We start from the raw sequence: 14027 nt of genomic DNA, 5'->3' as shown, positions 1-14027 counted from the left end.
CACAGTTGTGCCTTTTACGAGGCAGCTTCGAATCCTTTACGGGAATAGGTACTATTTAAATTATAGCCTAAGAGGTGCCTACGGAAGGTGGGATCTAAATGATAACTTAACAAATGCCTTTGGAAGGCTACTCTTAATATCTGTGAACGAGACTGAGCCATCTACAAAGCACAGCCAGGACGAGTAGGCAGAGGAGGGTCAAGAGGATGCTCTTCTAATGGTCATACACATGACCCATTTCTAAAACTGCTGTGGCTACACACACTGAGAATGAACTCAGAACTTTTTTTACAATGCTCTGCGTGGATTTAATAGACACACAACCGTTCTAGGTGTTTACCTGTTGCTTCATTTAAAGCTGGCTCAAGGCGTATCGTTTCTAGAAAATGCTCTAAAATTTTTTCAGGTGTTCCTGACATCACAGTATACCTGGATAAGAAATAAAACCATCATTAGTTTTCCAAAAGTGGGCAAATCATTAATATATAACATTTTACATATCTGCATTTTTGGGTTTTTTTTTTTTTTGAGATCCCAGGGAACCATATGGACTCAACTTGTGACCCATATTCTCCGTAAGGTAAGAAGGATCATGTACCTTGTCAAAGTCACATAAGCAGGCAACAGAAACATCTCAAATTAAAGTAGTTACTAAAACATTATTCTTTTTTCCCTACATGGGACTAAAGTAAACTTCTTAGAGAGTGGCTCCAGCAGGCTGGGAACTGAGGCATTTCAGCCTTGTTTCAAGGGGGAATGAAAAGGAACATGTAAATCCCGGGGCAGCTCAGGGCAAGGGGAAGTGACAGTAAACTAGGTTATCCATATATGGGTTACTTGTTGCAAAATTTCAACCGCACGCTGGATTCCCCTGACTATTTCTGGAATGCTCTGTGTTTCCCAACTGTACACTGGTATGTGCTTTGGAAATGCAGCTAAGAATAAGAGAAAAGAAAACAAACCCCCAAAACACCAATGAGCAAACAAACCCCAGTAGCATCTGAAGAGGAAATAAATCAGTAGTGGAACATCCATGTAACTTATATCAAGGTCAAATATCAATTAGTTGGCAGGGTGGGGGACGTTAGGCATCATATCAGAAGATCCAGCCATGAAGCTCTCCAATCAACATGGGAGGATGTAGTTTTTAAAATTGAAGGTGGGTTATTTCAAAGTCATATTCAAGACGGTCAAAAACAGTGGGCGAAAGCTATAGGCAAAATACATTAATGGGATCTGGGTACTCCTATTCCAAAACGTAGACTTTGCTCTTCTGCTTGGCATTTCACTTAGGGCAAAATGACAGGGAAGAAAAACAACAATGAAAATAAAATTCTCTTGTGTTTAGAAAGCAGCGGTAGAATTCAGTTCCAGGAGAGCTCAGGGCTTTTGTGCCTCCTCACCAATACCCTTTCCCTGCCTGTTTGAGACCTCAGAGGAAGTGTGTTGACAACACAAGAATATCTCTAATGTATTCAATCTCAGGGGCTTAACCTCCTGCCTGAGGGAGTGAAGAAGAGGCACAACATACGACCCTGTGCCCGGCGACACGGAGTGAGTGAAGCAACCCGGTTTTGAAGGAGGTAGCAAATGCAGTCTATTTGGAAGGTAACTGTTACTTAAACCTATCGTGTGTGTGCATGTGCGTGTGTGCCCTCAGGACCAAAAGGAAGCTGAAGAGTTCAATCTCTGAAAGAATCTGGCTTTGGAGCCTAGAGGGAGAGCCAGGGAATAAAAAAAACAAACTACTTTAATCCGAAAAGTATGACCCTTTTCTCAAAGTAAACAGCATAGAAGATGAGGGTTTTTCCTCTTACAGGCAATGACTATTTGAGGGAAGGAGAGGGCGAATCTATAAATGGCTTTCAATACTTAAATGGAGAAAATTGCTGAGTTCATTCAATAATTCCTAAAATGTATGATTCTTTGATGACCCTTCCAAGATGACCTGCAAGAGAAGCAGCGTGTGACCACACGAGTAAGGAACTGGAGTTGGAGAGGGCAGCTAGAAGGCTGGCTTCCCATCCTGGTGTTCTTGGTGAGGACATTTCTTAGCTAGGGTTTTTGTCTGGCCAAAAAGAATAAGGGCTTGGGGCTTCCCTGGTGTCGCAGTGGTTGGGAGTCCGCCTGCCGGTGCAGGGGACGTGGGTTCGTGCCCCGGTCCGGGAAGATCTCACATGCCGCGGAGCGGCTGGGCCCGTGAGCCATGGCCGCTGAGCCTGTGCGTCCGGAGCTGTGCGAATAAAGGCTTACCTGGGTGGCAAGCCTTGAATGCTCTCGGCTCACTAGTAAGAGAAAATGGCGTCCTACTCTCTGCCCACCTGGTCAATTGCAGACATCAGGGCACGTGTCGTTTGCTGCCAAAGTCTTCCTCTAGTGGTACAACTGCCTTACCCTATCCTATCTCTCTTCTCAGCACCACAGAAGGCTATTCAGGGGTTGGTAATCTCTCAGGACCAGGAACCCTGAAGAGGGAGGGGCAGGGAGCTTCTGGCCTGTGATCTTGCAGCTCTGGGCTTGGCTGAAACATGTTATTACTTTCTTTCGGGCTGGACACTGCCAGGTGCCTACTGCTTGACCTCTGTTTAAATGGAGAAGACTTGAAGACCAGACAGTATGGCTCTCTTCAGTTTATTGCATGAAGAAGTTACTGTAGTCCAAGTTAAAGAGAACCCTGATTGGTTACATTATCTAAGCTGTGAGGTTCTAAACTTGAGAGAGAAAAATCTTTTTCTAACACCAAGTCCGGAAATGAGGACATGTCTATCTGTATCCAGAACAAAAAAAGAGGTGGGGAATGGTGCCTAAAAGAGACTATCTTTCTGCAAACAGGATGGAGTTGAACGATTGGGTGGTTGATAGTCTAAGGAAAAAGCAACACAGTCACTAAAAACAGGAATAGTCATTTTCAAATTCTCTCTTATTAAAACCACATAACCACAGAGCAGGAGATACCCAAAATGGTAGATATTTGAGGGCTTCGTATAGTTTATCCATCATGAGAAATACTGTCTTGCTATTGACATTTTAGTATCACACTCAGAGTTGAGTGGCTTGAGGAGAGTCAGGCAGTTTTGAATGGTTAAAATGTACAGTTATCCCTCGGTATCCGCGGGGGGTCGGTTCCAGGACCCCTGCAGATACCAAAATCCATGGATGCCCAAGTTCCTTGTATAAAATGGTGTAGTATTTGCATATAACCTACACACTTCTCATATACTTTATTTTTTTCTTCTTATATACTTTAAATCATCTCTATATTACTTAGAATACCTAAGACAATGTAAATGCTATGTAAATAGTTGTAAACACAGTGTAAATGCTATTTAAACAGTTGCCAGTGTGTGGCAAATTCAAGTTTTGCTTTTGGGAACTTTCTGACAATTTTTTTTTTCCAGATATTTTCCATCTGTGGTTGGTTGAATCTATGGATGTGGAACCCCCAGATACAGAGGGCCAACTGTATGTATAAACTATTCTGGATTTTTCTCAGGGTAAAGGTAAATCAGAAAAATAACGTTATCAGCACCAACATGGTGACCCTCTTTGAGCTGAAAAAAGATAATTTCTGAGGAGACAGGGGCCCTAAAGGATCCTAAATTTTAAGTCCCTCCAGAGACACGGTTGTTGCCACGTTCTTCGAGTTGTCCAGAACATCAGGCCAAAATTCACTTACACGCGCCCCCCCCACCCTTTTCAACTCTGGTCTGGCTCGGGAAAACTCAACACGGAAAATGACCCTTTGAAACAGTGGCTCCTTACTCTTCAGGGAATGGTTGGCACGGTGCACTTCTGTGTATGCCTGATATTTCCTAAATGGTGTGCTGTGAACATGCACGAGGCTTTGAATTCTATAAGAAATTTAGATTGGTCTACAGGACACCAATAAGGAGATATAACAGAAATCAGATCTAGGCCTAAAATAAATTGAATGCGTGTGGGCTCTCCTTTTCCCTTTAGTTTGATTTCATAAAGAAGTCTATATTTGGAGAGCACTCTGAATGGAAGCTGTTGTAACATGCAAACGCTTTTGATCATCTTCCCGTGCCATAAAGAGGTGAAGGAAGGCGGCCTCCGGGGCCCTCTTGGTCAAATGTTTTAAGGTTGTGAAGAATTTAAGGCTTACTTTCTCAGGTAGCAACATTTTCCTGAGACATCTGAGGCATTATTAAAGAATGCAGATGACCACTATAAAATGGTCTAGTTATACTTAAAAGCACTAAAGAAAATCACTGGGGGTAGTCCCAGACTTCACATAAAAAATATTTTCATTCTCATCCTCCTTTGTGGGCTGGAAGGACAACTGCTGAAAAACATTTGAACAAGAACATTTTTCAAGAATGCATAGTAGTGAAAAATAGAAGAATAATAAAGAATTCTGGATGGTAATTTTATAGGTTTGTAAGTGAAGGGATCTTTTTTTTTTTTTTTTAGGGATCGTTTTTTATATAGTCTATTTTATGTCAGCCCTTTTGAAATATATTGCTTTGCAACGTTTACTAGATAGTGTTGAGGAGAGAGTATCTAGATACCATATTTTGCTAGAGTAAGTTGTGAGGCTAAAGGAGCATAGACTCAGAAGTCGGTCAAGCTGGACTTGAATGCAAGCTGTATCATTAAAAGTGCTGTCATCCTGGGCAAGGAACTCACTTCTCTGAGCCTAAATTTTTCCATCATCTGTTAAAAGGGGTTGTAATAAGGATTAGATAAAATATGCAAGACGTTCTATGGCTCTTCAGTAACATTGTATTTCTTCCTGCCTTCTTTGCAGATATGCTGACTCATCCGGATGAAATGTCTGAGCCTTGGGCTTTCAGTCTAAACAATTAAAACTCATCATTTATGGTGAGTGTGTTGATTAATGGGAACATCCCGTTTACTTGGCAAAAAAAGAAAAATACTTGGGATGCACTCCATTTCAACATAGTCTGTGGCCGCATTTCTTTACAGAATTGGTGTTTTTATTACTCTAAGATTAAAAATTAACGTTTATTTAAAAAATGAGATTCTGTAATTTTTAAATAATTTCTTAGAGCTACATTTCCTAATTTCCCTAACTATTCAAATGTTCATACATTTGATTAAAAGAAGTCTCATGTAAGAAGTTGCAGCAAAAGATAGAACCGAACATAGAAATACAGAAAAAGAGTCAAGTTAAATGGGTGACCTGATGTTAAATGTGAAGCAAATACCCTCCAGACGTTAGCAGGAATAAGTATGGATGAGGCCAAATGGATGTTTCCAGGCCACAGTCAATAGACTGCGTTGGGACTTGCCTGGTGGTCCAGTGGGTAAGACTCTGTGCTCCCACTGCAGGGGGCCTGGGTTCGATTCCTGGTCTGGGAACTAGATCCCACATGCCGCAACTAAGAAGCCCGCGTGCCGCAACTAAGACCCGTTGCAGCCTAAATAAATAAATATTTTTTAAAATATAGACTGTGTTATATTTGAAGTGTGGGTTTCCATCGAAGATGCTCATTCTGACCGCACGATGAAAACACTTCTTGAGAAATCCTACATATGAAATTCAAACACCAAAGGTTCTCCACACCCAGGCGTCTACGTATCCCTTGAGCTGCCTGGCACTCCTATGCCCATTGTTCTCTCCAAAGCTATTGCCTTCTGCTCCAAGCTATTACAGTTGCACACAGACAGAGGGAGTGTTTTTTACAGTGGGGGAATATTCTCCCCCGAATTACTCTAGGCAGCACCGAGCTCGAAGCAGTGCCAGAAACGGATACATTATACTCTACACGATGTGTGATTAGTCAATAGAGAGAAAAAAAGTCACACACACTGCCGTCTTCCACAAAAAAGGAGAACGTGCTATTGTAGAGATGATGATACCATGTGAAAAGGTTAATCATAGTCTGGCATTTGCAGTGTTGGGTGCAAACCTACTTTTGCTGAGGCTGTGAGTTTCCTTGATTAGAAGCCCTGTTCCCTGCTGGGACCTTCTCCAGCACCAAGACATCTTGGTCATGTTCTTTAAGTCTGACTGTATTCGCCTCAACGTCCTGCAAATACAAATTACACCACATACAGATGCTGCCGTTTTCTCAGACAATGAAAAAAATTTCAAATGCTTCAGAAACTCATTTGGTGCTTGTGATGCTAATTGTTGCATCTACAAATTAAGTCATTTTCAAAGTCAAGGGCTGGAACGGTCAGAGAAAGGACCAGATGAGGTTGGAGACACGTGGTTTTAAAAGTCTGCTGTTACCCGAGATGCAGAAAATCAGCTGAGGAGAGAGGAGTGTGCTCAGAGAAACCTTTGGGAGAGGGTGGTACAGCGGAAAGAGAGAGGAGCCAGCGCTCTTATTCTTGATAAATATATGTGGCAAATAGCACTCAGCTTCAGCAGAGTTCTTTCATTCTGATTAACTTCTGAGGGTACTTAGTTTTCTTAGGAGTGGCATGTTTTCCCTCTAATCAAAAGACTTGTAAAAACTATCAGTTTGAAATGTGTTAAAAACACTTTTCAGTTATTTGGAATAATTTTATAAATTACATCCATGATAATGGTCCTAATCTGATTCTTTCAAAGAATAATTGTGGCTGAGTGCAAACTTCATGTGTGTCAACTTCCAAAAGAGTAAAGTTCAAATTTCAATGTCATTAAAAAATGACTTATTAAAAAAGCTTAATGCACGTTTCCTCCTCATTTGGTTCCTATTTTAAGAGACTGGATAAAAACCACATCAAATTCCATGTGGCGTTTTTTCTATATTAGTCAATGCTTTAATCTTTAACTTAACTTTTTTTGCATCAAGAGAACGCATCCCTAAGACAAACTTTGTTGTCAGAAATTTTGCTGCCAAAGGCAAAAGCTTAAGGTTGTGTAGGAATAGGTGTCCACACCATAAGGGATGGGAAGGAGACTGTAAATCTTCATTAAATAATGCCAAATGTACCAGAAAGCACAGAAGGTGCATTTAGGATTTCAGGGTAGGAGAGAGAAAGATGCTCAGGCTGGGAAAGGCATAGAAGGGAGTCTGCTCTGTGAGCCAGCAGGGAAGGGGAAAGAGCAAAGTGATCCTGGAGGGAACAGTGTCTCTGGGTGAGGTGGGATAGACCATGGGCCACCTGGGACAATATCACCATGCCCAGCGGTCCACAATCAGGCTTCCACCAGCTAAAGCTGGGTTGTCCCTCGTAAGGGACCAGGAGCTGGATGGTGGGGAGAACCTAGGAACCATCTATTCTAACCATCACCCACTCTCACAAATACTTTAACAAGCTTCCATTAGGCCCATCTGCAGAGCCATCTCTAAGTGCAATCTCATGGCTCCTCCTACAAAACCCCAACTATTCTTCACCTACTTGCCAGAGTCTGAAATTCCTTTAGTGTGAATCAATTTGACAAAAAGCACTTGAAATGAAAATGCTTGGTTAGAGTAACCATGGTGGACATTAATTGCCACTAAAATGTAGTCACTTAATAAATCCAGAGGGAGTGTGAGGATATGAGAAACATTCAGATTTGGGAAGAGACAGGAGGTTTAGGATAGAGAAAGACATGGAGAGGGAGGTGGGGAAGGACACAAAAGGGGAAACCTAGGATTGCAAAGAGAAATGTCTCAGGCTTTGACATTTTGCCAAGGCATCCCTATTTGTCTTCAGTGCTCATGGACCAGGTCAGGTGTGTGCAGGGTTATTTGGTCCAGCACAGCGTGGCACATTTGCAGCCTTACTGGAATATCACCTCTGGACCCCAGAACCCACCCCAGCACATTGAACATGCCAGGTTTGTAAGCAAGGCCCTTTGGCCCTAGAGCATTCATTAATCACAGTGCTGGCTCAATTAACACTACACTCATTCTTCTTATCTGGCAAAAGTGAAAATGTGACGCCCCTCAGCCACACTTCACCTTGGACTCACCCTCAGGATCCGGTTAAAATCCTCCTTGTCTACTCTTAAGAAATGGCAGTTATCTTCTCGCAAGACGATGGAGGCAGCTCTCGGGGCATCATTCACTAGCGCTAACTTGCCAAAGTCATCGCCTTCGTGCAGCGTGCAGACCACACCCTGGAGAGAGCAACACATCCAGATGAAGGTGATCCCTGAAAGGGAGCAAACACCCACCTGCACCCCCCCACCCCCTGCAAAACACTGTATATATCAATAGGATGTACCCAGGGATGTCAAGTGTGGGGGGAATCAGATAATTACGTTATAATGTTTCATTCCTCTTTCATTGAGTAATCTGGGCTAGGGCCTAACTTAAATGTATACATTATAATCCAGGAGCCCCAGAAAATTCAGTACTACTCTGAGTATAATAACTTAGATAACTTATGATTAGAGATGCTATAATGTCTTTTCTGCATAGAGTAACAACGTTGTAGCAAGCTTAATTGTAGCATTAAGTTGTTAATACTTAGAACCACTAGTATATGGAGCATAATAAAGTTTCAGAAAGAAAAAAAAGATATATATACCTTGCCATAAATGACTACATTCACTGATCCTTTTAGAATAATGTACCAGGAGGTGCCTTCTTCCCCCTGGTTAAACACTAGATACAAAAAGATGAAAAGACTTATGACAAGAGTAGAAGCACATCAGTATAAATTACAGCTTATCAAATCATCATTTTTAAGTCCCCAGAATTATGCATTTAATTCCAGAAGGGAAAAAAAAATCACTGGCAAATACGAACTTATTCATGTGGAATATTACTTCCTTTTCTTTAGAATGTGAAAGGAACAGAAATATTGCACTCCTGGCTGTGCCCTAAAGATACGTATTCACTAGACACAAATTCACCAGCTATCCATTCCTTAAAGCAATACATTTCCCCCACAATTCATCAAAACTTACTAAGCTCTAGAACACAGTTTTTAAAAGTATTCTGAATGGTAAAGTGAAGTTTGAAAACATACAAATCAGCATTACATAGTGTTGATGGATGCATATCTACATATTTTTAAAAAAATGGGTTGGAATGATAACCGCATCATATAGGGTAGGAGTTAGCTTGGGGAGGGGAAGAGAAGAATGAGATAAAGGAGGGAACAAGGAGCCTTCACATGTAGAATTTCATTTTTTAGAAAATATAAAAAATGAAAATAGGAAAAAATATGGCATAAGGTTACTATTTGATAAAAAATGTTTTTTAAAAAGGTGTTTGTGGGCTTCCCTGGTGGCGCAGTGGTTGAGAGTCCGCCTGCCGATGCAGGGGACACGGGTTCGTGCCCCGGTCCGGGAAGATCCCACATGCTGCGGAGCGGCTGGGCCCGTGAGCCATGGCCGCTGAGCCTGCGCGTCCAGAGCCTGTGCTCCGTGGCGGGAGAGGCCACAGTAGTTAGGGGCCCATGTACCGCAAAAAAAAAAAAAAAAAAAGGTGTTTGTAACAACCTCTAGTCTTTTGTTTGAAATATTTAAGTATTTCATGATAAAATGAAAACCATCAGTAAGAGTGAGTGAAAAGAATAAGCAAAGTTGCAAGTCATCAGTGATCATAAAAATTAAAAAAATATTAAAAGTGAACCTTTAAAATGTAAAGAAAAGACATTCTTACTAAAGTAAATATCAATGTTAGAAATACCACTTTTGATGACTAAAAGTAAAATATTTGAAACTCATTTTTAATTCTTTTTGCTTTTACAGTTCATGGTCTCTGCTTATTTGACTAACACAACTCAGTCTGAAGAAAGAGCAAGATTTTCCAAAGAATGTCTCTTGAAAAGTTAACACGTGTCCATTATAAATGTTTTCTATGTTTCACTGGGTTTAGGAAGTGTCAGTTTACATGGTGTGAAATTTATCTTTACTGTAGAACTCCTGAGAAAGGTAGCATGCTGGTGTGTGTTACTATTCTCCAAGAGAGATTAGAGAAAGAGGCATTTCCTGATCTGAATACACCACTAACCATGTTTTTCAAGAAGGGTTTTGTAGGACGAGTGGGAAACGCCAGCCGTCTCACGGGCCCAGCCGCTCCGCAGCATGTGGGATCTTCCAGGGCCGGGGCGCGAACCCGTGTCCCCTGCATCGGCAGGCGGACTCTCAACCACTGCGCCACCAGGGAAGCCCTTGCTCACTTTTATTAATATGAAATTTCAATTTCTTGCTCCCAAATATGATCACAGAACTAAACTACAACGTGCATGCTGGAGAGATACTACACATTAGTATTGCATAAATATCTGGGGCAAAGAAATTCTCTCAGGCTTGGAGCTGATAGTGAAAATGAGAGAAGAACAAGAAGGCAGGAGAGTGTGCCAGTCTAACCAGCCTCTCAAGAGACAGATTAGTTCCTCTCAAGCCACGAACTGAAGTGAGGTCACTGTGAGAAGGTTTTGCCTGGGGTTCCCCCTGAAGAGCACTGACTTCATCTCACCCTCTTTAAACACTGCTTGAGCCAGCAGGGGAGGGAGCAAGTGGAGACACAGGCTGGCAACTGCTCCCAGGCTGGCACCCAAAACCCAGCGGGCTGCAGAGTAAGGGATACGTGCTGGGAATAATCACAGGTCCAGAAAAACAAATGGTGCCACATGACATCCTGGCAAGTCAGACCCAGGCCCAAGAAAGGGGAGCATTTGCAGTCAGGCTCCCATGGCACATCCTAGGGAGGGGACCAGCCAGGCACCATGCACGATTACAGTCTTCACTTACACACGGTTCCTCCTTTGGCGTGAGACTCGAAAATGAGAACACCTGCTAACTCCCGTTTCACCTAGAAGGAAAAGAGAAAGAATGTGGGGAAAGGCCAGATTTGGGGGGGCTGGGGAGGGACTTGTTCTCTTTCTGAACGGTGCTAACTTCCACGCGGACACCTCCCACTCTGATTTGCTGCTCCTCCTGTCTAGAACCACTTCCACTAGATGTGCCACTAGATTTTTATTAGTTTTTTAAGAAATTGAAGTATAGTTGATTTACAGTGTATAGCAAAGTGATTCAGTTATGCATATATATATATTTTCAGATTCTTTTCCATTTTAGTTTATTACAAGATATTGAATATAGTTCCCTGTGGTATACATTAGGACCTTGTTGTTTATCTGTTTTATACATAGTAATGTATATCTGTTATTATCAAATTTCTAATATATCCCTCCCCTCCTTCTCCTTTGGTAGCCCTAAGTTTGTTTTCTATATCTGTGAGTCTATTTCTGTCTTGTAAATAAGTTCCTTTGTATAATTTTTTTAGGTTCCACATATAGGAGATATCATATGATATTTGTCTTTGTCTGACTTACTTCACTTAGTATGATAATCTCTAGGTCCATCCATGTTGCTACAAATGGCATTATTCCATTCTTTTTTATGGCTGAGTAGTATTCCATTGTATATATGTACCACATCTTCTTTATCCATTTATCTGTTGATGGACATTTATGTTGTGTCCATGTCTTGTGCCACCAGACTCTTAAAGCTTTTACAAAAGCTGTTTTATAAGCTAATTCATACAATACAACCTCCCTAGAGAGTGTTTAAACTTGGTTTCACGTGTATGAACTAGGCAATTTCTTTGCCTATCTTTCATCTTGGTGAGAGGGTGAGAGCAACCACAATATCAAGACTCTTGCTCCTGGAGGCTCTTCTTTGCATCACACATCATGCATCACTGCAAACATGTTAGAAAACTCAATGTCTTCAAGTTGAATAATTAAGCTTAAATGTGTCAGCTATTTTTCTTAAATTCCAAACTATGGTCCCAAATTATGTTCTCTCTCCCTAAGAACCAAATAACCTGAGATCTTCCACAGTGCCTGGGTATCTGGGATTTGAGGTAGAAGACTCCTCCTTTCCACTACCCACAATCCTCCCAATTCCACCAAGGCTGGGGAAGTCAGAACGTGTGCATGCTGGGGACCCGGACAACAGGTAGGGAAAAGGGGTCTTCCCTCACTTCCCTCTCCAGCATGAGCTCGTGGACCCTCGGCTGCTGCCCCCACAGATGCAGGAGCTCCCCGGGTGAGGCCCCCGGGCACTAGACCTATCCCACCATGGAGAGAGTGAAGATGACAGCAGGGTGGTGGGAGGGAGGGGAGCCTGGGCTGGACCAGACCTCTGGATACTCCATGTAGGTGAGCAAGCTCCCGGATCCCCAGTAGTGCAGGGAGTGGGAGGGATGTGAAGGCAGTCCTGTCTGGGTTGAAGGGGGAAGGATCTGGAACCCTTCTGCTTGGGGTTGTGGTGAATGCCTCACTGCTCTCAGTGGAGACCTGAACTCTACCCGCGCCCCCCCCAAAGCAGGGACTACAGGCACTGCCACCATGTGAGAGCGACAGCATAATATCGCCTAGTGAGCTGGGAATGAAAGACAGATTAAGCAGATGGGCATTGCTGAGGAGTCCAGCATAAAACCTGTGATCCGTGGATGCTGAAACAGCTTCTTTTATTGTCATCATTATTGAATTATTAGCATATAGGAGACTTGTGTTGCCTGGAAATTGTGTTTCTCTGTCCCTCCTATGGCAGGAGACATTTCTGTCCGCTGTTCTTCTAAACACCCTAGTCACGTAAAAGTTCAGAGTCAGATACGGCCGTTGGGCCATTTTTCACTAGCAGGTACTGCTCTTGTGCCCTAAGATATCTGAACTAATGCTCTCTTGCACCTTCTGCTTCCTTCCTCAATTTGGCAGCAAACCTGGGTGGAGCTGGCCCCTTGGGCCAGGGCTGGTCGTCTTGATTTCTTCCCCCCCGAGCCCCGCTCCCGCACGCGGCTCTACATGTCATGGAAGGGACACCCCTCTTAAGGCCTGGCTCTCTTGTCTAGGTATGCGGGTTCCAAGACTCAGGAAATTTGAAGCATATGTTCCAGTTCTACTCACATCATGCTGCCTCGGTGTTTAGGGCAGCTACTAATAACGTAGTGATACTTGATCCTTCTTTGGTGATTGCACACGCGCATAGCTTCCTTAGCATCTCGTGAGAAACAGGAGGGGCCGTTTGTGAGGGAGAATTCAGGCGTTCCTGCCCCTCGCCCACACTCTCCAATACTCTCCTTCAGGCCGAACAGTGCATTTAACTCAAACTGTGCACCCCTCCCCTCCGCCTCAGCTAAGAGACAACTTACCGTGGTAGAAAGATGGGATAAGGCTTTAATGTGAAGGAGTTCTTCATAGATAATTTCTAGGTCATCCACGGTCCTCTGGCCAGGTCTACAAAGAAAAAAAAGTAACAAGGAAATAATGAGATAAAAGTCATCGCTAAGGGCTTGAAATATAGAGGTGACTTCGGGGGTCAGTAACATGTTCAGGGAATTCTTAGGAGAAATCCCGATTAAAAAAACATCGGCAGAGGGAGAGAGTATGCTATGATCATTCCTAAAGGGATCTTTGACATGAACAACATGTTCCTTGATGGAAGGACATGGAAGAAATCAGAAGGGCACACAATCCCCTTCCCTTCCATCTCAGAGGGAAGAACATCTCTGTTCACACTGTAGTTGGCTAACTGATCTCTTACTTTGTAGATGTTCGTTCTACAAAATTGCTTTCATCACTACCTTAATCAGTAACAACAAACTTATCGTTTTAGCATCACTAGGAACTATTGGTTCTATCAACTTGATCAATCCAAGTTTCTTGGGATCCTGCTATCTTAGCTTAAAAGAATAATAATGCTGTTGTCACTATTGTTTGGGGTTATGTAATAGGCTTCCACCACAGGACTCAGATAAAGGATGCATATAGACAACATTTTCTCACCTATCCCTGAGGAAGTGAGGGCATGAGATGGGCAGAAGGCAAACAGTAGTGTGTGGGATTAGTAAAAGAGGGAAAGAAGGGAAGAATACACCTGCATTTCCCCAACTCTGTTCCATGGAGGACTACTGTTCCATGAGATGTTAATCAGTACACTATGTACAGTTTTTTCCCTATAATTTATTATAAAACTAGTACCTAATAGTCTGAGGCTTGTGGGTATTATGGACACTTTGGCACGGGAGGACTGAGTGGATTGCTGATCATCTTTCATGTCTATAATAATTCTGGAATCACTAATAGAGTTTAATTATGCATCAATGGTAAAAGGCATGACTGGTCAGTAATTTGGATTTTCTATTGCTCTCTCC

The 14027-nt window shown here is 42.6% G+C and overlaps 1 protein-coding gene across 1 annotated transcript in view; it reads right to left on the bottom strand.

Annotated features, from left to right (window-relative positions):
* Positions 1–14027, bottom strand: part of RAPGEF4 (Rap guanine nucleotide exchange factor 4) — a 253176-nt gene that overhangs the window by 53062 nt on the left and 186087 nt on the right. Inside the window, exons 10-15 of the mRNA XM_024732858.1 lie at positions 13026–13110; positions 10619–10679; positions 8443–8519; positions 7883–8029; positions 5902–6017; positions 341–429 (exon numbers count right to left, since the gene is read on the bottom strand). Coding sequence (XP_024588626.1) covers positions 341–429; positions 5902–6017; positions 7883–8029; positions 8443–8519; positions 10619–10679; positions 13026–13110 — 575 coding nt within the window. The remainder of the gene's footprint in view (positions 1–340; positions 430–5901; positions 6018–7882; positions 8030–8442; positions 8520–10618; positions 10680–13025; positions 13111–14027) is intronic.

This window comes from Neophocaena asiaeorientalis, unplaced genomic scaffold (genome assembly GCF_003031525.2).
Source record: "Neophocaena asiaeorientalis asiaeorientalis breed wild unplaced genomic scaffold, Neophocaena_asiaeorientalis_V1.1 scaffold96, whole genome shotgun sequence".
In the NCBI taxonomy this organism is placed as follows: Eukaryota; Metazoa; Chordata; class Mammalia; order Artiodactyla; family Phocoenidae; genus Neophocaena; species Neophocaena asiaeorientalis.
The sequence above is the reverse complement of the archived record's forward strand: the minus strand, read 5'-3'. Positions and strand labels throughout refer to the sequence as shown.